This window comes from Oncorhynchus mykiss, chromosome 19 (genome assembly GCF_013265735.2).
Source record: "Oncorhynchus mykiss isolate Arlee chromosome 19, USDA_OmykA_1.1, whole genome shotgun sequence".
In the NCBI taxonomy this organism is placed as follows: Eukaryota; Metazoa; Chordata; class Actinopteri; order Salmoniformes; family Salmonidae; genus Oncorhynchus; species Oncorhynchus mykiss.
Window position 1 is genome coordinate 36,159,023 of NC_048583.1, and position 24,879 is coordinate 36,183,901.

At 41.9% G+C, this 24,879-nt stretch overlaps 1 protein-coding gene across 3 annotated transcripts in view; it reads left to right on the plus strand.

The window, feature by feature from the left end:
* LOC110497740 (sodium/potassium/calcium exchanger 4) overlaps positions 1-24,879 on the plus strand; it is a 60,055-nt gene that overhangs the window by 22,645 nt on the left and 12,531 nt on the right. For all 3 annotated transcript variants that reach the window (XM_036954716.1, XM_036954717.1, XM_021574066.2), the window contains exons 3-4: positions 23,863-23,939; positions 24,671-24,745. In XM_036954716.1, the coding sequence (XP_036810611.1) occupies positions 23,863-23,939; positions 24,671-24,745 (152 nt within the window). The remainder of the gene's footprint in view (positions 1-23,862; positions 23,940-24,670; positions 24,746-24,879) is intronic.

Genomic DNA, 24,879 nt, shown 5'->3' on the forward strand with positions numbered 1-24,879 from the left:
CCCCACTGTATATATATATTTTAGGCCTATATTTATTTTGTTTGCAACTCTAGTTTAAGTGTTTTCTATTTACCTTTTTAGATTTATATATTAATATTTTGTTACATGCTTAATTGATCATTTGCACCAAGGTTCTAAATAAAAGGAGAAATAATCAAATATGAGTAAGTACCTTTTTATTTGTTTTGTATAATTCAAAATGTAATAAGAAATAGACCTTTACATGTGGTCATTTTATATAAACTATTTATTCATTGAATTTACAGAAATTGTGCTATATTGTGATATGTATCGTTATCGGGATATGAAATTACCTATATCGGGATATGAGATTTTGGTCATATCGCTCAGTCCTAGTCTCAGCGCAGCCTTGAAATATTAGGACAGGGTCCATGCACCAACATTATTTGGATGGACCCCATCCTCTCTCTACAGCATCTTCTGTTTCCAGAACGTGTCAAAGTTATCCACAAAAGTTACTCCAACAGAGCTACAGTAGACTTGTAGCCTGTCGTGTAGTGCCAATAACCTACTGAATCTTTTGCTGCCACAACTCGGTGATGGCACTGGCATGAATACAGTATATGAGACCGACCGACTCGATTCGGTCTTATGTTGCAATTTTTTGTGTTTTTTACATTGAATAAAAGTAGAGACAGAGCTAGAAAATTGTGTATTATTCACTACAGTTGAGGAACAATGGGAAAGTAATTCTGCTTTGAAAGTTGATAAACTTGGCCCTTCAATGTTTTGGTGCCTACTGGAGAGCTCTTCTTTGTCTACACCCATTCAGCATCGTTCACACCCTTTTAAACTTTAGCCCCACCCATCTCTTTAAGGATTCACATGTGAGGATATGTACTAAACAACCAAAGATTTCAAGACTAAAGGCTGGTTTAAACTACGAATTGAATCTGGAGTGCCAGAGTGTTCGTAAATTCAAAGCGTTTCGCTCTCAGAGAGTTCAGAGAGCACACTGGACGCTCTGGCCGAATAGTAGGGTTGATCCGAGCATTCTGACCTAACAGCAGTCAAGCACCCAAGCCAACTGGCTAATTTTACCTAGCCTGCTAGCTACTTCCAGACACAAATGAGAGAACAGCTCAATCTGACCATTTTACTCGCCCTAGCAGCGCTGGTTAGGCTGTTTTTATGTTATCCAGAGCGTTGATGACTGCAACTATGCTGCTAGCAACAATTTAGTTACATTTTTTTTGCCAATGTTTACTGACACCGGCCATATTCAATGGGTGTTGAGTGTTCATAGATTCGTCAGATATTCTGCACTCTGGCACAGACGAGAGTGCTCTGAAATCGGAGTAGATAGCCAGAGTGAATTTACCAACTACGTCTATCAACAGTTGTCGCAGTGACATCATAAACATTCTATTGAAATAGTTGTTTAGACATGTAATGTTAGCTAGCTAACCAATGAACCATAATCCCAATTCATAACGTTACTACCCTGAATGTATCTGTAGGTAGCTAACCAAACTGGTTCAATAACAAGCAATCCAAATGGCTCTGAGATATGAATAATATTACCTCACAGATCATACATGTTATGTTAGCTAGTTAGCTAACAATACACTTTAACTTGAAATGAAAACAACTTTCTGACAAAATTAGAGACGTCTAATATCTGAAAATGTAGCTAGCTAGACTCTCTTGCCCGTATACATGGATGGACGCTTCTCCTTCTCTGTCACGGATGCCATGGTTGCCCTTAGTTTGAAGATGTAATCCGGAGACAGGTGTTTTATACCACAGCCTTCTGTGTGTTCTCTTCTCGACTCAGTCTGGATATTTTCAATCAAACGCCTGAATTTTCTCCATCTCCTTAGCTATCAAACTCTAATTCCACTGATTTCAAAACTTGGTCCTCCAGAAAGTTGAGAGCAACACTTATGTAGTTCTACTACGTGATAACTTTCAAAAAAGCAGATTTATAAAGGATTACGCATACTGACCAGCTCATATTATAGACAGAAGCATGCTACATGGCAGACCAATCCGAACTCATCTCTCGGCATGTCCAGCCCACACATTATCTCAGCCAATCATGGCTAGCGGGAAGATTCCTGTATTTTTCCCATGCCTAAACCAACTAGGCTCGTAATTTAACAATTTTACTCGTATTTACAGTTGGATGGCATACAAGTTTGTTATTAAGGCACATGAAAGTTCATATGTTCCAAAAGGCATTTCTGCTCAAATACGCAAGTTCAAACGGTGCTCCTGTGAAGTAGTGACGCACGACATACGCCTAGTTTCCTGAAACGAGTCACCTATGGCTCTGGGTTTTTACCATGGCCAGTTTTTTGTTGTTTTGATTAGAGTGGCTTAAGATGACCCAGGGACTGCACATGAAATGTCAAATAAACCTCATAAAGTACAGTAGCTGTGCCATAATGTACCTACCGGCTGTTCTTGGTGTGTGAGTTCAAAGGTGAATATAATGGACTTTGACCCCGTTAGAAATAACACTGGTAATTAATTATCACTGTGATGTCACTTCTGGAGTGGTGTTGAGAAGTGCCCAGTGGTACTGTGCAAAGCTGGTCTGTCTGGAGCAAAAGGCCAAAAGGAGATGTTGCATGGTTGTTGGTTAAAATGTTAAATGTGCTGTGTGTCTGTGATTGGTCTCATTCCCACCACCCCACTCTACACCCGATATCCACTCAATCTGTCTTGCCTTCATTTAATTTCCTTTCAATAAACCCAAACAATATGAAAGGAGGGTGGAGAGCCAAACAAAGTACGAGTGTTCTTAGCCTGTCAACAATGTACACTATCTCCACGTTAGTAGCTGTAGTGTAGGCTATCTTCAAGACAAAGCCATATCCGCGGTACAACGCAACTAATTATGAGCTTTGAGTTAATTATGAGCTTCTCATCTGAGATAATTAGATGTATTTTCATTAATGATTTACTATGCCATTAAAAAGATGCAAAGCAGTTATATAATTACGATGCATTCTCAATACAAAAACAGCATCATCCTTTTCAGTAAAGCACCAACATCACTTTCATCCTTCAGCTTGAATTTCCAACCATCATTACGCACCAGGAGTCATATTTAGACAAATTTACATTTTTGGAAATAATAAATGTCATGTATTTCAACAGGCTTTGATATTCCAAACAAACGTTTATCTTGGTCTTCAAAATGAAATTATGTAGCAAAATATGGTTCTCTCATTAGAATTGTTTAGTTCAGAGAGACACTGTAGCTCAAAGTGCAATCATAACAATCCACTTTCCTTTCTTCTCCTCTTTGTGTTTGTAGTGTTCAGACAGAGTAGAATACGCCTCTGAAATACCTCTAGCTTCCTTAAGGAAGAGAGCGCTCTGGATTTAGTCATTATTACTCTGATTTAGAGGGAGAGCCAGGGAGGGGGAGGGAGTGTGTGAGTGAGAGAATGCGAAAGAAAGAAAGAAAGATGGATGGAGGGGAGAGAGAGGGGAGGGAGGACGAGAAAAACAAGACACGTTGTTAGTAGTAGTTTCTTGCATAAGCATTGCAGTCAGGTGCCCTAGCAGAGTCAGCCAGGGAGTTATTTTTAGGATGTTGAGCTTATCTAGCTGAGATGAGGGAGTGCTACCTGAGAACACTACAAAACCAACAAATGACAGTTTGGGGGACAAGGAGGAAATGGTTGTAAGCCATTTGGTTGTTGTCCTAAATCTACCACTGTACTCTACCTACTAGGCCTATACACAAAGTAGTAGCAGTCCTTTAGAGAGCAATAGTAATGGAGTATTTTTGTAGGCACTAACCAAGCCTAACTCCACCATGGCTTGTTGGCCAAAGCCTATGGGGAAATTAATGGGGGTTGTGGAGGGGTATGTGGTAAACACAGGCTTAGGAGATCTGACACGTTTTGTTCTATGAGCACATCTTAGTTAACATCACTTTTTGTGAATTTTGAAGCATTTATGAAATCAAAATAAGTAAAACGCTAACGATGTTCTGACATGTAGAAAATAAAACTGCACCTCAGGTCACATGGCTTTGACATAACCAAAGCTACGGGAAATTGACAGCCAGGGACTGGCTGAGATGATCTACCAGTGAGTTAGTAAGTTATATCTTTGGCTTTCTCAAATTGTTTGGTTAGTTGTAAAGGGGACAAAGAGGAGGGAGATGCCAAGCTAGCTAGCTAGCAAACCTAACTAACATAGCTCACCTTATCAGACGGACCTAAAGACTCCTCATGGACAACATAGTTTGGGAACCAATAAAACAAGCACCTTCCCGCTGAAGAGATATAGTTGTAGCCTGGAGCAAAACAATATACCATCCCTCGAGCTGGTAAGCAGAAAGCTGACTAACTTGTTTAGCTAAAAACCCTACCCTTAACCCTTTTCCTAACCCTAAACCTTACTCTAACCCTAACCTAAACCCTTACCCTAACTCTAAACCTAACCCTAACCCTAACCTAAACCCTTACCCTAACTCTAAACCTAACCCTAACCGTAACCTTAGCAAGCAGTTGCTTATCAACAGATAGTTTGCTGATTGTATAACCATCTGTAGAGCATCTACAGATGGACTATCGGACTATCCAAATGAGGTGTGACCAAAAAAATGCAAGCTTGCAAACTATAACGTTCGCTAGCTAACGTCATTAACTAATAGAAAATCCTATTAGAAAAGACTATAATTTAATTACAAAAACCTACAATTGGAATATAACAAACAACCTGAACAATAAAGATAAATGCCAACAATACAATAGCAAATAGACTAAAATATGTACAGCAAGGAGTAAAATGTAAATACAAAGATATTTGCGTGTGTGTGCATGCCTGCCTGTGTGCATGTGTGCCAGCCATGGCTGTCGCTCACTGTGTGTCGCTCACTGACTCATGATTTTACAGTCAGTGCGGCCATGATATTATCATGTGATATGCTCACAATTTTGGGTGTGCATGCTGAATTGGGACAGTAATTACGCTTGCTTGCTGTCAGGCTTCAGTTCTCTCTCTCTCTCTCCCTCTCTCTCTGCCTAGTTATTTGTTATAGAAATGAGAGGGACATTTAGCTACAATCAACTTTACCCACAGGGTCATTTCCATGACTCTGCTGGTGGCTAGCGACAGCTGTTTGCTTAAATGAAAAAATGATTAGGTCCAGGGCTATTGGGGGAAGTTGATTCAGTACACTCCTTATGGACAGAGAGGATGTCTGATTACTCATCTTCCAAACACACAAACAGACACATAGCACTCAGAGACACACACGTACAGTAACCTCCAAAATGATTGCCACCCATAAAGATGAGTAAATACAAAAAAAATGTCACTAAGATAGGTGTCAAAATTATTGGCAAACTCAAAACAAAGTTAAATCTACATTACAATTTGACTTTCCCGCTCAGCTTAAGGATCTGTATTGTGACTTTCCATGGCTTCCTGTTTCACTGGGGTATAAAAATGAGGCCAACATGTAAAATCCATTGTCATTCAGAACTCACAAACGAAAAGAGATAAATGTCCTTTGAACTTCATAAATCAGCCAATGGGTGCAAAAACATACAGTAGCTACAGTAGCTGTAAATATATATACCACTTACAGTACCACTATTAAGGCAATACTATTTTTGGTACTAAACAATCTCCTTATATACTTGCATGATTTTTTTCAACTGGTACCAGGGAACCTTCAGGCTGGTCTTGTGAAGCCTGTGGGCATAGAACAAAACAAAAAGGTGTTAAACAAATCAAAATATATTTTAGATTTTAGATTCTTCAAAGTAAATCAATCCAAGATGGCAGCATGTCAAGTCGTTTGTCTGTGACAAGTACATTTTAACCTACTAATAACCTATTTATTTATGGTTGAGTAAATTTCCTTGTTGTGTTGCGCGAACTATTTTGTTTTTGCTGGTGTAAAGATCACGGGTCTCCCTCAACTTGGCACTTCATTACTTGAAGTTGACCAAAGTAACCCTATCTCTGGCTGGCCTGAGTTCCTTCTTTGTCCGCGGAGTGTCTCGTCCAAGCTGCTCCTTTTTGCTCTTCGCCTGGCTGTCAGCGGCAGCTCAACAATCCCCAACCCGTTCTCTCAATCGAACTCAACACCCAATCTACTCACACGCGAAACACTCACATACAGACTCATACATACACACTGTCCCTCTCTCCCCTTACCTTCCTTGGCCTCTATTTCTTACATTTCTCAGAGAAAATGACGGTTTTCATGGTATTGCTTTGTGCACTGACTTTACTGAACTCTGGAGAAAACGAAGATTGTCGTTGGGTGAGTACATCTGACAATGTGCTCTCCCGTCCATTAGACATTTTGTCTGCAGGAACTCGCTCTTTTTCACTCTGTCCACTCGTCCAAGTGCCGATGCATTTGTGGAATGATGTGAACAGTACGAATTTGTGTCACTACCAAAGTATAATGGTTTTAAATGACTGTTTTGTATTGTCTGGGAAACTCACTTGTAGAATTTGCTTGCAGTAGGTCTCTTAAAAAAGAGAAGCGTGCAAGGTTATTAAACAGAGATGCCTAGTTATTCTTCTTTTGTTGATATCAGGTAACATGCAACCTAACTCTGGCCCCGTTATGCAATGTCTCCAAACCCCCTCTGATTTGACATCTATTTTAAATCTATCTATCTGGTTTTGGTATTTTTCATTTAAAAATTGATGGGGTTAGGATTTGGGCTAAGTTAACTGATGCTGATGTAATTGTGTTTTCTGAAACCTGGCTGTCTTCTGAAAACATCAAGTCTGTTTTTGATAAAGATATTTGTATAAGTGGTTACAATGTTTATCGAACTGATCGAGTTAAGAAAGGTGGAGGTGTGGCTATATATGTAAAAACTAAATTCCCTGTAAGTGTGGCAAAGTCTGAAACTATTTGTAAACAGTTGGGATTTCTTGCTTTGAATATTGAGGTTTCAAAGGGTCTCTCTATAACTGCGATTGGCTGTTATAGACCCCCCTCTGCTCTCGGTGATGCATTTTCTTCTCCGACGCACCTTATGTCTAAACTTCTTTACAGTGAAATGATCTTGATTGGTGATCTCAACTGGTGTTGGTTAAAGCCGGTGTCTGATGATTTAAAAATGTTTTGTAATTCTGAATCTTACACAGTTGATTAACTCACCCACTCGTCCAAATCTCAAATGACCAGATAAATCTACCCTGATTGATTTGATATTGACAAATGTTCCACATAAATATTCTGCGGTTGGTGTTTTTTGTAACGATTTATGTGACCATTGTGCTGTTGTTGCTGTTAGAAATACTAAGGTTCCTAAGACAAACCCACGTTTTATTCGTAAGAGAAATTTGAAGTGTTTTAATGAGCAGGCTTTCTTTCTTTCATGATTTGTTTTATTTTGACTGGATTAAGATTGATCTTATCCCTGATGTGGAAATTGCCAATTTTTTTCCAAATAGTAAACAAACATGCCCCATTCCGCAGGTTCAGGGTTAAAGGGCAGGATAATCCATGGTTTTCTTCTGAGCTGTCTTGTATTATTCAAGAACGTAATCTAGCCTGGGCTAAAGCAAGGAAATCATGTTCTGATGCTGATTGGCTTATTTTTAGCCAGTTACGAAACAAGTGTTATTTTCTTCTCAGGAAGGCCAAGTCTGAATATTTTATGTCTGTTACCACTGATAACCTGAATGACCCTAGAAAGTTGTGGAAGGCTATTAAGTCTATGTCTGGAAACAGTGATGTTAACGAATTACCGTCATGTGTATTGAAGGACTTTGTTGCTGTATATGACAAAACTGAAATGCTGAATTGTTTCTATGAGCACTTTGTATCATCTGGTAGGATGTTTGAATCAGTGTCCTCTGTCTTTGAAAAACCCTGTGTGGTTGAACCAATGAGAGCTGGTCAAACCTTTAGCTTTTTGCCATTCTCAGTGCAGGTGGTACATAAAGCCCTGATTGATTCCCTGACCTGTCAATGTTTTTAATTTGCTGTTTTTGTTATACTCTTGTGAATTCTATGGTTTTTACTAGATTACTTGTAGTTTTTTATGTTGTTTGTCTGTAATTTTTGTCATGACTTGGTGTTGCCAATCTTGGCCAGGACGCTCTTGAAAAATTGATTTTAAATCTCAAAGATCCCTTCCTGTATAAATAAAGGTAAAAAAAAAATGTTACTTTTTTTTCAAATTAGTCACCCTTTGCCTTGATGACAACTTTGCACACTCTTGACATTCTCTCAACCAGCTTCACCTTGAATGCTTTTCCAACAATCTTGATAGAGTTTCCAAATATGCTGAGCACTTGTTGTTTGCTTTTCCTTCCCTCATCCCAAACCATCTCAATTGGGTTGAGGTCATGTGATTGTGGAGACAGGTCATCTGATGCAGCACTCCATCACTCTCCCTCTTGGTAAAATAGCTCTTACACAGCCTGGAGGTGTTGGGTCATTGTCCTGTTGAAAAATAAATGATAGCCGCTCTAAGCTCAGATTGGATGGGGTATTGCTGCAGAATGCTGTGGTAGCCATCCTGGTTAAGTGTGCCTTGTATGTCACCAGCACAGCACCTTTACACCATCACACCTGCTCCATGCTTCATGGTGGGAACCACACATGCGAAGATCATCCGTTCACCTACATCTCACAAAGAAAGCAGTTGTAACCAAAAATCTCGCATTTGGACTCACCAGACCAAAGGGCAGATTTCCACTGGTCCACCGCTCGTGTTTCTTGGCCCAAGCAAGTCTCTTCTTATTATTGGTGTCCTTTTTAGTAGTGGTTTCTTTGCAGCAATTCAACCATGAAGGCCTGATTCACGCAGTCTCCTCTGAACAGTTGATGTTGAAAAGTGTCTGTTACTTTAACTCTGTGAAGCATTTATTTGGGCTGGAATCTGAGGTGCAGTTAACTCGAATGAACTTATCCTTTGCAGCAAAGGTGACTCTGGGTCTTCCGTTCCTGTGGCGGTCCTCATGAGAGCCAGTTTCATCATAGCACTTAATGGTTTTTGCGACTGCAGTTGAAGAAACGTTGAAAGTTCTTGAAATGTTCCATATTGACTGACCTTCATGTCTTAAAGTAATGATTGACTGTCATTTCGCTTCGCTTATTTGTGCTGTTCTTGCCATAATATGGACTTGGACGTTTACCAAATAGTGCTATCTTCTGTATACCACCCCTACCTTGTCACAACATAATTGATTGGCTCAAACACATAAGGGGAAGAAATTCCACAAATTAACTTTTAACAAGGCACACCTGTTAATTTAAATGCATTTCAGGTGACTATCTCATGAAGCTGGTTGAGAGAATGACAAGAATGTGCAAAGCTGTCATCAAGGCAAAGGGTGGCTATTTTGAAGAATCTCAATTATAAAATATATTTTGATTTGTTGAACACCTTTTTGGTTACTACATGATTTCATATGTGTTATTTAATAGTTTTTATGTATTCACTATTATTCTACATTGTAGAAAATATTAAAATAAAGGAAAACCCTTGAACGTGTAGGTGTGTCCAAACTTTTGACTGGTTCTGTACATGTTCGTGAGAGTCTCACTTCATATTAGTGTGTAGCCCAAACTGTTCGGACGCTACAGACAGAAGTTGGCAGATTGGCTGTACAGACTTCAGACAAGTCTCAAGACGCTTGTTGGGGTTGTAGATCAAAACGGAGAACACCACTGTTTGTGAGAGGCTCATCCTTCAATAGAGGGGTCATAATAAACTGTTCGGATGCTACAGATGATTTTGTGAGAAGACCAATTAGGGATGTGTTATGGTCTGACAAACACCGCTCTAGCTCTGTCACCTAAAGGGGTTAAACAGTGACAAACTTGCCTGGTAAAGGATGCAAATGTATTTTGTCAACACCTACAGTCAGAAAGGTGGTTTGAAAGGCCAAGAAAAGTCCAAGGGCCACAGTTGGAGAATTACAGAACTTGGTCGTATATTGGGGTCACCAAGGGTCCATATCTACAATTAGACGCCACCTCCATGCCAATAGGTTGTTGGTAAATGTTGCTATAAAAAAGCCTTGATTGAGAGTAACCAACAAATGTAAATGCCTTGAGTTTGCTAAAAGGCATTGACACTTGGATTGGAACCGGGTGCTATGGTCTTATTTATTTTATAAAGTATTTTTTGCTAACCTTTATCAAGGGTGCCAATACTTTTGGATGTGACTGTATCTGCACATGTGCTCACACACACACACACACACACACACACACACACACACACACACACACACACACACACACACAGACACACACACACACACGCACACACACGCACACACACACACACGACTGTGTCCTAACCTAACTTCTTGATTGTATGTTTGTCTTTTTACATTTGTTGTTGTAAGACACTAACTAGCTGAATGTGCTGGCTGGCTGTTGTGTACAACAGAGAGAGGAATGGTGTTGTTTTCAATTATTGATCACTGCTGGTTGGGTTTCTTTTAATGGAGCACCTGTCAGATGGAGGCAGGAGCATCCTGGAGGATCCGGGTAATGGGAGTGCCAAAGAGAGGCAGAAGAGCCTCTAGCCTTTTGGGGCTTTAAGCAAGATTTGGTTTGGGGGCACCCCCACCTCACAGACAAAATATGTTAGTGCGCCCCTTCTTGCCAATGGTGTGAAGTGAAAAATGTGCAGTTTTAAAGCTAATTTTAAAGCTAATTTCCTAATTTACGATTTCCTGCAGTTCAAAATGTAAAAAAAAAAAAATGTATTCCATCTTGATAAATCAAATGCATCAAAGGGATGTTGTCTATTCTCATGTTCATTCAACAGAAGCCTAACCTGCAAATTGCAAAGGAAAATGCATTTAGGCCTACCTTAGTCCATTCGTCTGTCCTTCAGGGTGAACTGCTTGGTGACAGCGTTGTTAAAGTCACAGAACCCGAGTCCTTATTTTCGTTCTGTACGCACACAGCAGGCCAATGGACGTGTGGGAGATGCATCCCCAAGGCCTCCTTCGGAAGAGTCTCACACACACAGAAACAGTAGCTGGTAGCATAGTTGTCCCACAAAGCACACAGGTAGGCACCTCCATAATTAGGGCAGTGGTTTTCAATTTTTTCAGCTGGGAGGTGACTACCTCATGAAGCTGGTTGAGAGAATGAAAAGAGTGTGCAAAGCTGTCATCAAGGCAAAGGGTGGCTACTTTGAAGAATCTAAAGTATAAAATATATTTTGATATGTTTAACACTTTTTTGGTTACTACATGATTCCATGTGTTATTTCATAGTTTTGATGTCTTCAATATTATTCTACAATTTAGAAAATAGTAAGAATAAAGAAAAACCCTTGAATGAGTAGGTTTGTTTGTCACATTGCATAAGGATGGGAGACCGGCGCAGGAATACGTAAAAGGTTTTTAAAATTTGGTGGTTTGGTGGTGATGATCCAGTTCAGTGACACCTAGAAGGCCGGTGATGTAGACCTCCGGAGCTGGTGAACGGAATGAGCAGCAGTACCGCGGGGATCCGTGACATTGTCCAAACTTTTGACTGCTACTGTATGTTTAGGTTAAAAAACCAAGGCAGGGGCCCCCCGGGTAGCGCAGTGGTCTAGGGCACTGTATCACTGTGCTAGCTGTGCCACCAGAGACTCTGGGTTCGCGCCCAGGCTCTGTCGCAGCCGGCCGCGACCGGGAGGTCCATGGTGCGACGCACAATTGGCCTAGCGTCGTCTGGGTTAGGGAGGTTTTGGCCGGTGGGGAAATCCTTGTCTCATGGCGCATGGCGCACTGCGCATGGCGCACTAGCGACACCTGTGGCGGGCCGGGCGCAGTGCACGCCAACCAGGTTGCCAGGTGCACAGTGTTTCCTCTGACACATGGCTGGCTTCCGGGTTGGATGTTCGCTGTGCTTGGTTGGGTTGTGTTTCGGAGGACGCATGTCTTTCGACCTTCGTCTCTCCCGAGCCCGTACGGGAGTTGTAGCGATGGGACAAAATAGATACTACGAAATTGGTGAGAAAAGTTTTTTTTTTTTTTTTACTTTTAAAAAACAAGGCAGATCGCAAAGCATTAGGCTATTACAAACGCTTAATTTACTAACTACTCTCAATACATTTATCAACCTGAATCTGTTTATTTATACGCTGTAGTCGATATGGGAAATCCAAACGGCTAAACTCTTAGTTTCTTACTCTTTAGCTTATATAACAATTCTGAACACACTCTATCAAAAAGAAGACTCCAAATAGCATAGGTTGTCAGGTTGAATCACAGTGAGGCTAGCAGACAGTGCTAGTGGTGTGACAGTAAAATGAGCGTTCTGTGGACTGGAGCAGTGTGCTGCTGATGACGCTACGCTGTACGATAGCTAGCTTCTAGCTCACAGAGATGCTCTCCTTCCCTTCCTCTCTTCCCTTCTTCTCTTCCCTTCCTCTCTGTGACCTTGAGGCTTGTCCTCTGTTATGGTGGAGGGTGGGGGAAGGTATCGGCTGCTGAGGGACTGCTGGAAATGTGATCAAGGCTACAGTGTCCCCACCATTTGATATATGCCTCTGGGAGGGAGGCTGCTACTGCTGCCGCTATGGCTGCAATGGAATCTGATGCTAGAGTATACTACTGTACTGTTGATAATAATGTACATTAGTCAAGAATGAACAATTAATATACTGTAATACATATACTGTAGTGTATTTTCAGTCAGTACAGTATAATATTTTGAATTGTAGCATTCAATTTGAAGTGTTATCTATGACTTGCTAATTACAGATATATTCATTTGCTACTATTCTGATCAGCCTAGATTATTTTGAGGATGAGGTCTGTCCATTAGCTGTGTATTTGTGCATTGTGTGTGTGGTTTGATTGGAGTTAGTAGTACACACATACTGTATGTATCCCTTCTGTATCCCTGGTGGGCATCTTGTGTCTAGTGGGCTTCTGTCCAACCCACCAGAAAGAGATGCCAGTTATGGATGATATGGAGAGGGAGAGAGAGATGAAGAGAGAGAGATGCCAGTTATGGATGATGTGGAGAGAGAGAGAGAGCGAGAGAGAGAGAGAATGGTGACAAAGGTAATGACGTCATTGGTTGGAGAGGTTGCAGAGACACACATGGACCTCGCTGGGTCTCTGTGTCTCAGGAGACTGGGGGCCGAAGAGGCCACTGATCCGATCAAGGAACAGATGGGCCGTTTGAGCAACAGAGCCTAACCTAGTACAGCTCACCGCTCCTGAGGGAGATCACCCTGTGGTGTAGCATGGCTCTCACCCACACAGATCTACAGGCAGGAGTCAGACTCACCCACACAGATTTACAGGCAGGAGTCAGACTCACCCACACAGATCTACAGGCAGGAGTCAGACTCACCCACACAGATTTACAGGCAGGAGTCAGACTCACCCACACAGATCTACAGGCAGGAGTCAGACTCACCCACACAGATTTACAGGCAGGAGTCAGACTCACCCACACAGATCTACAGGCAGGAGTCAGACTCACCCACACAGATTTACAGGCAGGAGTCAGACTCACCCACACAGATTTACAGGCAGGAGTCAGTCTCACCCACACAGCTCTAGAGGCAGGAGTCAGAGTCACCCACACAGCTTGAGAGGCAGGACTGAGACTCACCCACACAGCTCTAGAGGCAGGAGTCAGTCTCACCCACACAGCTGTAAAGGCAGGAGTCAGACTCACCCACACAGCTCGAGAGGCAGGAGTCAGACTCACCCACAAAGCTCGAGCTATTCCAGCCTACCCTGTCAAATCAAATACAATCAAGCTTTATTGATATAGCACATTTCAGCCATTGCTGAAACACAATGTATTTCACAGGAAAATAAACATGCATAAAAAACAATACAAATAAAAACTGAAATATTTACTACACAACAAACATTAGAGGATAAAAAACAAAAGAACAACAATAAAAACTTAAATACTAAAAAGCACGCTAAGGAAGAGCAGAGCTAAAAAGGTGTGTTTTAAGAACACTTTTAAATATGTCCACAGTTTCGGCCCCCCTTTATGGTAAATGTACACTAGATGCAGGAAATTTCCACGTGCCACTTAGGCTGCCCATTGTGACTCGCTTGTTGGTGTGGGCGTGCTGGCAGCATATGGCAGCATGTTCGATTGTTCGTCAAGAATTCAGCATAGCAAGTTTGTATGAAGGTCTGGTTATTAAATGGGTACATAGTTCAATAGTAATATCCTGTAAAACTCTCTGGTGACAAACAAACTTTGATGCCCTGTTTCCAATTGTCCACATGGCTGGGTGAACCTATTCAAGTAAGTAGATACATTTTGAAAATGTTTAAAAAAACTATGTATTATTAGCTAACTAGCTACAGTGCAGGCTAACTCAAATGAGCTGCTAAACGAGCTAGCTAGTTGGCCAGCTAGCTATCTAGCCAACTTCACATACTGTATAGATAGCTAGCTAAGTGAATGAATGAAATATCACCATCTACCTAACTTCATATTATCTAGCTATCTTGGTGTATTTATCACTGTAAAAAAACAACTCCAAATGCATTTGTAGGTAGCTAGCTAACAGCCATGGAGGAGGGTGAAAGGATAGCAGCCCCAACTGTCAGTGAGAGAGTAGGCTATTCTGGATAGGGCAGGTACTTTTGTGTAGTTCCTGTCCCTAGAAGTGAGGATGGAGGTAATAGTAACATAATATTCAGTGCGGTGTAATTTGACTACAATGAAGTCTGTTCCTTGAGGTTTTCTGTCCTCAGATAAAGAGAGCTCTGAAAGCCTGTCTACATATGAAGAGATCCCAATAAAGAGCAGTGGTTCTCAGTCCTGGTCCTGAGGACTTAAAGAGGTGCACATTTTTGTTTTTGCCTTTACATTACACAGCTGATTCAAATGATCAACTCATTATCAAGCTTCAAGCATTGTTTATGTATTCATTTTTATGCTATCCTTGATATGATCCTGCTGTTGATATGATCCTACACATGCACGTGTGTGCCCATGCATCTATCAATCCAATTTTATCTTCCATATTCCTACAGATACCTTGTAACTGGAGATTCCTTCAAAGCGATGGCCTACAATTAACATGTAGAGCACTGCAAGGTCGGGTGACCAGGCCATCTGGGACTGCCTCCTGGAGGAATTCAGGTGTGTGAAGGCTACCTGTGTCCTGCATAACTTCATGAGAATGGACACGAGGACCAGGAGTGGATCTGCAGCTCGCCGCCACGAGGAGAAGTCTGCTGCTCTACAGGATGTTTCAATGATGGGGTCCAACAACGCAGCAAGAGGCAATCCGTGTGCTGGAGATCTTCACTTCCTACTTCTTCAAAGAGGGTGCTGTTCCCTGGCAACACCATAGACTACACTATGCACAACCAAAGGCTATTTTAAGAGCCATTCACATTGCAATAAGAGTATTCTTCCATTTACTTAGCTATGTCAACTGCAGTTATTCAATTCCCAGTTTCTCTCCCTTTTATTTCTGCTTCTCGGGTAAGGGTGTGATGTCTGTAAAAAAAACAGGCTATTTTAAATCACCCATATTGAAAAAATGTAGAACAATTAGACACCCTATAACCCACACCTACACACTCATGTATCAATCTGATTGATTGATTGTGTTGTGCAGTAAGCAGACTCAGGTGTATAACTGTGGCTCCTTCCACCTTAGGCAAGAGGGCCAACCATGGAGAATAGTAAGACTTCATTATTTCTATAACTACGCTATATTGTTTGTCCTTGTGTGTCCGTTCATGTTTTTCAGCATAAAGTGCTCTGCAGCCACTTAGTGTGGCGTGGACACCAGATGAGGCCACACACACAGATTCCTGTTGAACACTGTCCCTTTAACTACCTTATTTTCTCAATAAGTCTCTCTGCTTCACTTCATCCCTCTCTCCTCCTCTCTCTAAAACCTCTAGGTTATATCAGCAGTATCGGTGAACCCTTCCCGCATCTGAACTGGCTACATAGAGGCCACAGGATGATCAGAGGTGAGAGGTCACTTGGTCAGGTCAACCGGAAGTATTATTAAAGAGATGCTTTACATTGAAATACAGATAGAGATGCAGTAGTCCCAGAGTTAATGATCCAAGGTCAGTTTTGCATTTCAACTCCTGATTATTATGATGACTAACAATGTTAGAATAAAAATTCAAACACAAGGCATAAACATGCTATATCTCTCTCCATCTGTCTCTCGTCTGCGGATATGTTTGGATGTGGATGCCAACCCCCAGTTATATCATTGCCACCTCACCCACTTTTAAGATAACCTTCGGGCCGACTAGAGACACTAGTATGTAATTGTGATGAACTGAGAGAATATTTGGGTTGCACTGTGATTCATTAATCATATGCTGCCTTCCCTGCTCCTATATTCTTACCTCTTTCCCCTTCTGTCTTTTACACCTCTCTCGCCACCTCCTCTTTCTTCCTCTGTTTTTATAATGCACAACATATGTGCATTGAAGTACAGATTGAACTTGTATTTATAGTATTACAATTGTAGTATTTATAATGCTTGTATTTCATAACACTTGGATAATGAACTGCTTTCAATAAAGTGTTTCACATTCTCTACTGGATGAAATGAAGTCTCTCATTTGATAAAATACTACACCTGTCCTGTTTATCAGATCAATGCAGATGTAGGACATTAGATATCAAATCAAATGTTATTTGTCACATACACATGGTTAATAGATGTTAATGCGAGTGTAGCAAAATGCTTGTGCTTCTAGTTCCGACAATGCAGTAATAACCAACGAGTAATCCAACCTAACAATTCCACAACTACTACCTTATACCTTATACAAGTGTAAAGGGATAAAGAATATGTACATAAAGATATATATGAATGAGTGATGGTACAGAACGGCATATGCAAGATGCAGTAGATGGTATCGAGTACAGTATATACATATGAGATGAGTAATGTAGGGTATGTAAACATAAAAGTGGTATAGTTTAAGTGGCTGGTGATACGTATATTACATAAAGATGGCAAGATGCAGTAGATGATATAGAGTACAGTATATACATATGAGATGAGTAATGTAGGGTATGTAAACATTATATTAAGTGGCATTGTTTAAAGTGATACATTTTTTCCCATCAATTTCCATTATTAAAGTGAGCTGGAGTTGAGTCAGTATGTTGGCAGCAGCCACTGAATGTTAGTGGTGGCTGTTTAACAGTCTGATGGCCTTGAGATAGAAGCTGTTTTTCAGTCTCTCGGTCCCTGCTTTGATGCACCTGTACTGACCTCGCCTTCTGGATGATAGCGGGGTGAACAGGCAGTGGCTCGGGTGGTTGTTGTCCTTGATGATCTTTATGGCCTTCCTGTGACATCAGGTGGTATAGGTGTCCTGGAGGGCAGGTAGTTTGCCCCTGGTGATGCGTTGTGCAAACCTCACTACCCTCTGGAGAGCCTTACGGTTGTGGGCGGAGCAGTTGCTGTACCAGGCGGTGGTACAGCCCGACAGGATGCTCTCGATTGTGCATCTGTAGAAGTTTGTGAGTGCTTTTGGTGACAAGCCGAATTTCTTCAGCCTCCTGAGGTTGAAGAGGTGCTGCTGCGCCTTCTTCACAACGCTGTCTGTGTGGATGGACCAATTCAGTTTGTCCGTGATGTGTACGCCGAGGAACTTAACTTACTACCCTCTCCACTACTGTCCCGTCGATGTGGATAGGGGGGTGCTCCCTCTACTGTTTCCTGAAGTCCACGATCATCTCCTTTGTTTTGTTGACGTTGAGGTTATTTTCCTGACACCACACTCCGAGGGGACTCACCTCCTCCCTGTAGGCCGTCTCGTCGTTGTTGGTAATCAAGCCTACCACTGTAGTGTCGTCCGCAAACTTGATGATTGAGTTGGAGGCGTGCATGGCCACGCAGTCGTGGGTGAACAGGAAGTACATGAGAGGGCTCAGAACGCACCCTTGTGGGTCCCCAGTGTTGAGGATCAGCAGGTTGGAGATGTTGTTACCTACCCTCACCACCTGGGGTGGCCCGTCAGGAAGTCCAGTACCCAGTTGCACAGGGCGGGGTCGAGACGCAGGGTCTCGAGCTTGATGACGAGTTTGGAGGGTACTATGGTGTTAAACGGGGCTGGTTTTCTGTTTGTAATCCGTGATTGACTGTAGACCCTGCCACATACCTCGTGTGTCTGAGCCGTTGAATTGCAACTCTACTTTGTCTCTATCCTGACGCTTAGCTTGTTTGATTGCCTTGCGGAGGGAATAGCTACACTGTTTGTATTCGGTCATGTTTCCGGTCACCTTCAACCTGGTTAAAAGCAGTGGTTCGCGCTTTCAGTTTCGGGCGAATGCTGCCATCAATCCACGGTTTCTGGTTTGGGAATGTTTTAATAGTTGCTGTGGATACGACATCGCCGATGCACTTTCTAATGAACTCGCTCACCGAATCAGCATATTTGTCAATGTTGTTGTTGGACGCAATGCGGAATCCACGTGATCGAAGCAGTCTTGAGATGAACCGGTTTTAGAGTTTTTACATGATGCTGTAACGAATCTCCTCTTCGTCTGAGGAAGAGTAAGAAGGATCGGACCAATATGCAGCGTGGTAAGTGTTCATCATATTTTACTTGAAAAACTGAACACTACACAAAATAACAACGAAGAGAAAACGAAAAGGTTCTGCCAGGTGAACAGACACTAAACAGAAATTAACCACCCACAAACAAGAGTGGGAAAACAGGCTACCTAAGTATGGTTCTCAATCAGAGACAACGATTGACAGCTGCCTCTGATTGGGAACCATACCAGGCCAAACACATAGAAATACCAAACATAAACCAAAAACATCGAATGCCCACCCCAACTCACGCCCTGACCAACCTAAAATAGAAACATACAAAAGGAACTAAGGTCAGGACGTGACAGATGCGTAGGAAGTGTAGTGTACTGTTTTTACATTTTTATTTCTGTATATATGAATTACAAATCAGCCTTTAACTAGTTAGTAAACTAGTTAGTAACTAGTTGGTAAACACTGTTGAAGTGTATAATTGTAATACATAAACTCAGCAAAAAAAGAAACGTCCCTTTTTCAGGACCCTGTCTTTCAAAGATAATTCGTAAAAATCCAAATAACTTCACAGATCTTCATTGTAAAGGGTTTAAACACTGTTTCCCATGCTTGTTCAATGAACCATAAACAATTAATGAACATTCACCTGTCGAACGGTCGTTAAGACACTAACAGCTTACAGACAGTAGGCAATTAAGGCCACAGTTATGAAAAGTTAGGACACTAAAGAGGCCTTTCTACTGACTCTGAAAAACACCAAAAGACAGATGCCCAGGGTCCCTGCTCATCTGCGTGAAAGTGCCTTAGGCATGCTGCAAGGAGGCATGAGGACTGCAGATGTGGCCAGGGCAATAAATTACAATGTCTGTACTGTGAGACGCCTAATACAGCACTACAGGGAGTCAGGACGGACAGCTGATCATCCTCGCAGTGGCAGACCATGTGTAACAACACCTGCACAGGATCGGTACATCCGACCATCACACCTTGCAGACAGGTACAGGATGGCAACAACAACTGCCCGAGTTACACCATGAATGCACAATCCCTCCGTCAGTGCTAAGACTGTCCGCAATAGGCTGAGAGAGGTTGGACTGAGGGCTTGTAGGCCATGTTGTAAAGGCAGGTCCTCACCAGACATCACCAGCAACAACGTTGCCTATCGGCACAAACCCACCGTCACTGGACCAGACAGGACCGGCAAAAAGTGCTCTTCACTGACGAGTTGGGGTTTTGTCTCACCGGGGGTGATGGTCGGATTCACGTTTATCGTCGAAGCAATGAGCGTTACACCGAGGCCTGTTCTCTGAAGCGGGATCGATTTGGAGGTGGAGGGTCCGTCATGGTCTGGGGTGGTGTGTCACAGCATCATCAGACTGAGCTTGTTGTCATTGCAGGCAATCTCAACGCTGTGCATTACAGGGAAGACATCCTCCTCCCTCATGTGGTACCCTTTCTGCAGGCTCATCCTGACATGACCATCCAGCATGACAATTAGAGGTCGACCGATTGTGATTTTTCAGCGCCGATACAGATACCGATTATTGGAGGACCAAAAAAAAGCCGATACCGATTAATCAGCCGTTTATTTATTTATTTTTTGTAATAATGACAATTACAACAATACTGAACGAACACTTATTTTAACTTAATAGAATACATCAATAAAATCTATTTAGCCTCAAATAAAATGAAACATGTTCAATTTGGTTTAAATAATGCAAAAACAAAGTGTTGGAGAAGAAAGTAAAAGTGCAATATGTGCCATGTAAAAAAGCTAACGTTTAAGTTCCTTGCTCAGAACATGAGAACATATGAAAGCTGGTGGTTCCTTTTAACCTGAGTCTTCAATATTCCCAGGTAAGAAGTTTTAGGTTGTAGTTATTATAGGAATTATAGGACAATTTCTCTCTATACGATTTGTATTTCATATACCTTTGACTATTGGATGTTCTTATATGCACTTTAGTATTGCCAGTGTAACAGTATAGCTTCCGTCCCTCTCCTCGCCCCTACCTGGGCTCGAACCAGGAACACATCGACAACAGCCACCCTAGAAGCAGCGTTACCCATCTCTCCACAAAAGCCGCGGCCCTTGCAGAGCAAGGGGAACAACTACTCTCAACTAGTCTCAGAGCGCCGTTTGAAACGCTATTAGCGCGCACCCCGCTAACTAGCTAGCCATTTAACATCGGTTACACCAGCCTAATCTCGGGAGTTGATAGGCTTGAAGTCATAAACAGCTCAATGCTTGAAGCACAGGGACGAGCTGCTGGCAAAACGCACGAAAGTGCTGTTTGAATGAATGCTCACCATCGCTCAGTCATACTGCTCTCTCAAATCATAGACTTAATTATAACATAATAACACACAGAAATACGAGCCTTAGGTCATTAATCGAATCGAATCCGGAAACTATCATCTCGAAAACTAGACGTTTATTCTTTCAGTGAAATACGGAACCGCTCCGTATTTTATCTAACGGGTGGCATCCATAAGTCTAAATTTTCCTGTTACATTGCACAACCTTCAATGTTATGTCATAATTATGTAAAATTAGGCGGCCCAAACTGTTGCATATACACTGACTCTGCGTGCAATGAACGCAAGAGAAGTCACAATTTCACCTGGTTAATATTGCCTGCTAACCTGGATTTGTTTTAGCAAAATATGCAGGTTTAAAAATATATACTTCTGTGTATTCATTTTAAGAAAGGCATTGATGTTTATGGTTTATGGTTGGGTACAGTCGTGCAACGATTGTGCTTTTTTTCGCAAGTGTGCTTTTGTTAAATCATCCCCCGTTTGGCGAAGTTGGCTGTCTTTGTTAGGAAGAAATAGTCTTAACAGAGTTCGCAACGAGCCAGGTTAGCAGGCAATATTAACTAAATATGCAGGTTTAAAAATATATACATGTGTATTGATTTTAAGAAAGGCATCGATGTTTATGGTTAGGTACACATTTGAGCAAGACAGTCCTTTTTCGCGAACACGCACCGCATCGATTATATGCAACGCAGGACACGCTAGATAAACTAGTAATATCATCAACCATGTGTAGTTAACTAGTGATTATGATTGATTGTTTTTTATAAGATAAGTTTAATGCTAGCTAGCAACTTACCTTGGCTTAACTGTAAGGTTGCAAGATTGAATCCCCGAGCTGACAAGGTAAAAATCTGTCATTCTGCCCCTGAACAAGGCAGTTAACCCACCGTTCCTAGGCCGTCATTGAAAATAAGAATGTGTTCTTAACTGACTTGCCTAGTTAAATAAAGGATAAATAAAGGTGTAAAAAAAAACAAACAGCCAAATCAGTGTCCAAAAATACAGATTTCCGATTGTTATGAAAACTTGAAATATGCCCTAATTAATCGGCCATTTCGATTAATCGGTCGACCTCTAATGACAATGCCACCAGCCATACTGCTCATTCTGTGCGTGATTTCATGCAGGACAGGAATGTAGGTGTTCTGCCATGACCAGCACAGAGCCCGGATCTCAAACCCATTGAGCACGTCTGGGACCTGTTGGATCGGAGGATGAGGGTTAGGGCCATTCCCCCCAGAAATGTCAGAGAACTTGCCGGTGCCTTGGTGGAAGAGTGGGGTAACATCTCACAGCAAGAACTGGCAAATCTGGTGCAGTCCATGAGGAGGAGATGCACTGCAAAACTTAATGGAGCTGGTGGCCACACCGGATACTGACTGTTACTTTTGATTTTTGACCCCCCCCCCCCCCCCCCCTTTGTTCAGGGACACATGTCTGTGGAACTTGTTCAGTTTATGTCTCAGTTGTTGAATTTGGTTATGTTCATACAAATATTTACACATGTTAAGTTTGCTGAAAATAAACGCAGTTGACAGTGAGAGGACGTTTCTTTTTTTGCTGAGTTCACATGCAGACACAGCATCATACAAAGGCTGGAATGTGATACTCCTGGTACTGGATATGACTGAAAAATAATCTCCAAGACATTCATACCTGAACTGCACCTTTATTTGCCAAGGTAGAGTACATGATCAGTGAATATATTACATGTACAGGCCACAATGTGGGGATCTCATCATGGTAATAACTACATGGTTACGACTTGCATCCTTGGCACAAAGTTATATTATATTCTACTCAATCCATGGTCATTAATGTCATTCAGACTGTTTTGAAGTTGATACAACTGGCTATGATAGCTGAGGTTCATAGCTAGGTTGTGAACTAATATGTATACTAAACGTTTGGGTCCATACACAGATCTGCTAGACAGCTAGCTACACATCCATAGGCATACAGGGATTTTAATCATCCACTGCACAATAAGCAAGAGCATAGCTAGGTACGTTATTTCATCTATCACCATTGCATGGCAAATATCAGCAAGGCAAGCTTACAAAATTGTACATTCAATTTGCAGTAAATGTTTTAGCTAGATTCTTTACATCCACTGTTTCACAAGACGACAGCCTGGTTTGCTGGTTGTTTCAGGAGTCCCTAAAACATTAAACAACCAGAATTACAATTTCAGACTCATGCCGCAACATCCATAAAGCATAAAGCTAGCTTGCTAAATCGCAATTTTCATAAAACGGCATCATGTGCTAGCGTATCATGCCCGTTAGGTTCTCTGGCAGGCTATTCCAGAGGATGGGGGCATAGTAACTAAAGGCTGTCTCTCTCTCCTTGGTCCTAAACGTTGGGATAGTTAAAAGGCCTGTGCCAGAGGACCTGAGGGACCTACTGGTTACGTAACTAAAAAGCATGTCTGACATGTATTGGGGTGCATAAACATGGATTGATTTAAAAACCAATAAAATAATCTTAAAATGTATTCTAAAACTCACAGGCAAGCCAGTGCAGACACTTAAAACCGGTGTAATGTGTTCTCTCCGTCAGGTCTTGGTCAATACCCGTGCTGCAGCATTCTGTATGTTTGACCAATGGCTTTCTCGGGTGGACCAGACAGGAGAGAATTACAGTAGTCAAGCCTGCTTGTAATAAAAGCATTGATGCGTCTCTCTGTATCAGCCGGAGAGAGAAATGGCCGCACCTTGGCAATGTTCCTCAGGTGGTAAAAAGCTATTTTGGTCACATTCCTAATGTGTGATTCAAAGAGGCAGGACCTTCAGACTCTTCTCGCTCTTTGAGGCAGGACATTGAGTGTGATCAAAGCACAAATATCGTTGGATAACTCTATAAAGTCTCAAAATGCCTGATTCAGACCTGTTGCAGACAAAATAGCCCTACAATTTTTTACATTAAGTTGATTACTTGTTGTTGTTTTTCAGATCCATTTTATGCCCAAGTTATTTATTCAGTATTTATTTATTGTTTCACTATTTGTGGTGTTGTAAGACCAACCCATGACTTTGGAGATGTCTTTGTTTTCTTTCAGCCATCAATGAGTTCCCTGAGGATGTCTTCACCACCTACCAGCGCACCAGAGGAGCTGTCCTGCTGCACATATTTGCGGTAGGAGATTGATGTGTGTGTGTGTGTGTGTGTGTGTGTGTGTGTGTGTGTGTGTGTGTGTGTGTGTTTAACACCATGTGGTTCAGTAAATCAGGCGTGTGTCGTTGACTGTGTGTGTATGTGCATATATGCGTGCATGTTTCTAGCTTACATATGTGTCCATCCGTGCGCACATGTCTTTACAAAAAGATGACCCTGCTGGGATGTACTGGTCCGTAGGCACTACTAGGCAGTATGTTATCTTCAGTCCTGTCGTCTTCATCTGGGATAGAAGTGGTGGGGCTCTGTGATGGACCTTTTTTTAAAAATATTCTGTGTCATTGTTTGTGACCTGTTATCTTCCTGTCCGGTGATGTCCTGGGAAGTGCTGTGAACAACATGGGTTGGTTTGTACCCAGCCCCAGCGCCCTCTGGGCAGAGCCTGTCGTCGCTTCCTTACACAACAAAAGGCACATCAAACATGCAGCCTCAGTTGACTCTTCTTTTTCTTTGGGGGGGAAAGACAACTTTCTGAGGGCAGGATAGAGAATAGCAGGATGTGTGTACAGTTGCTGACGTAATTGTGTCTATTCTAACTCAGTGATGTTGTATAGTAGTGTTCACTGTGCACAGCACAATTTCCTCTTTAACCCTCTCCACTCTTCTCTCATCTCTATTTTTTCTTGTTCTACCTCTCTGTCTATCTCGCTCCCTTTTCTACCCCCCTATCTCTCTCTCTCTTGCTCTCTCAGGCCCTCTACATGTTTCTGGCCTTGGCCATCGTCTGTGATGACTACTTTGTGACGTCATTGGAGAAGATCTGTGAGGTGGGTGAATTGAGCTCTCAATAGCAATCTCCTCTAGGCCATCAACCTCCTTCCTCTCCCTACGTTATTGACGTGTCGATGTGATGTGTTTGTGTGTCGATATTTGATGCATGAGGCTTCAGTGTGAGATTGTG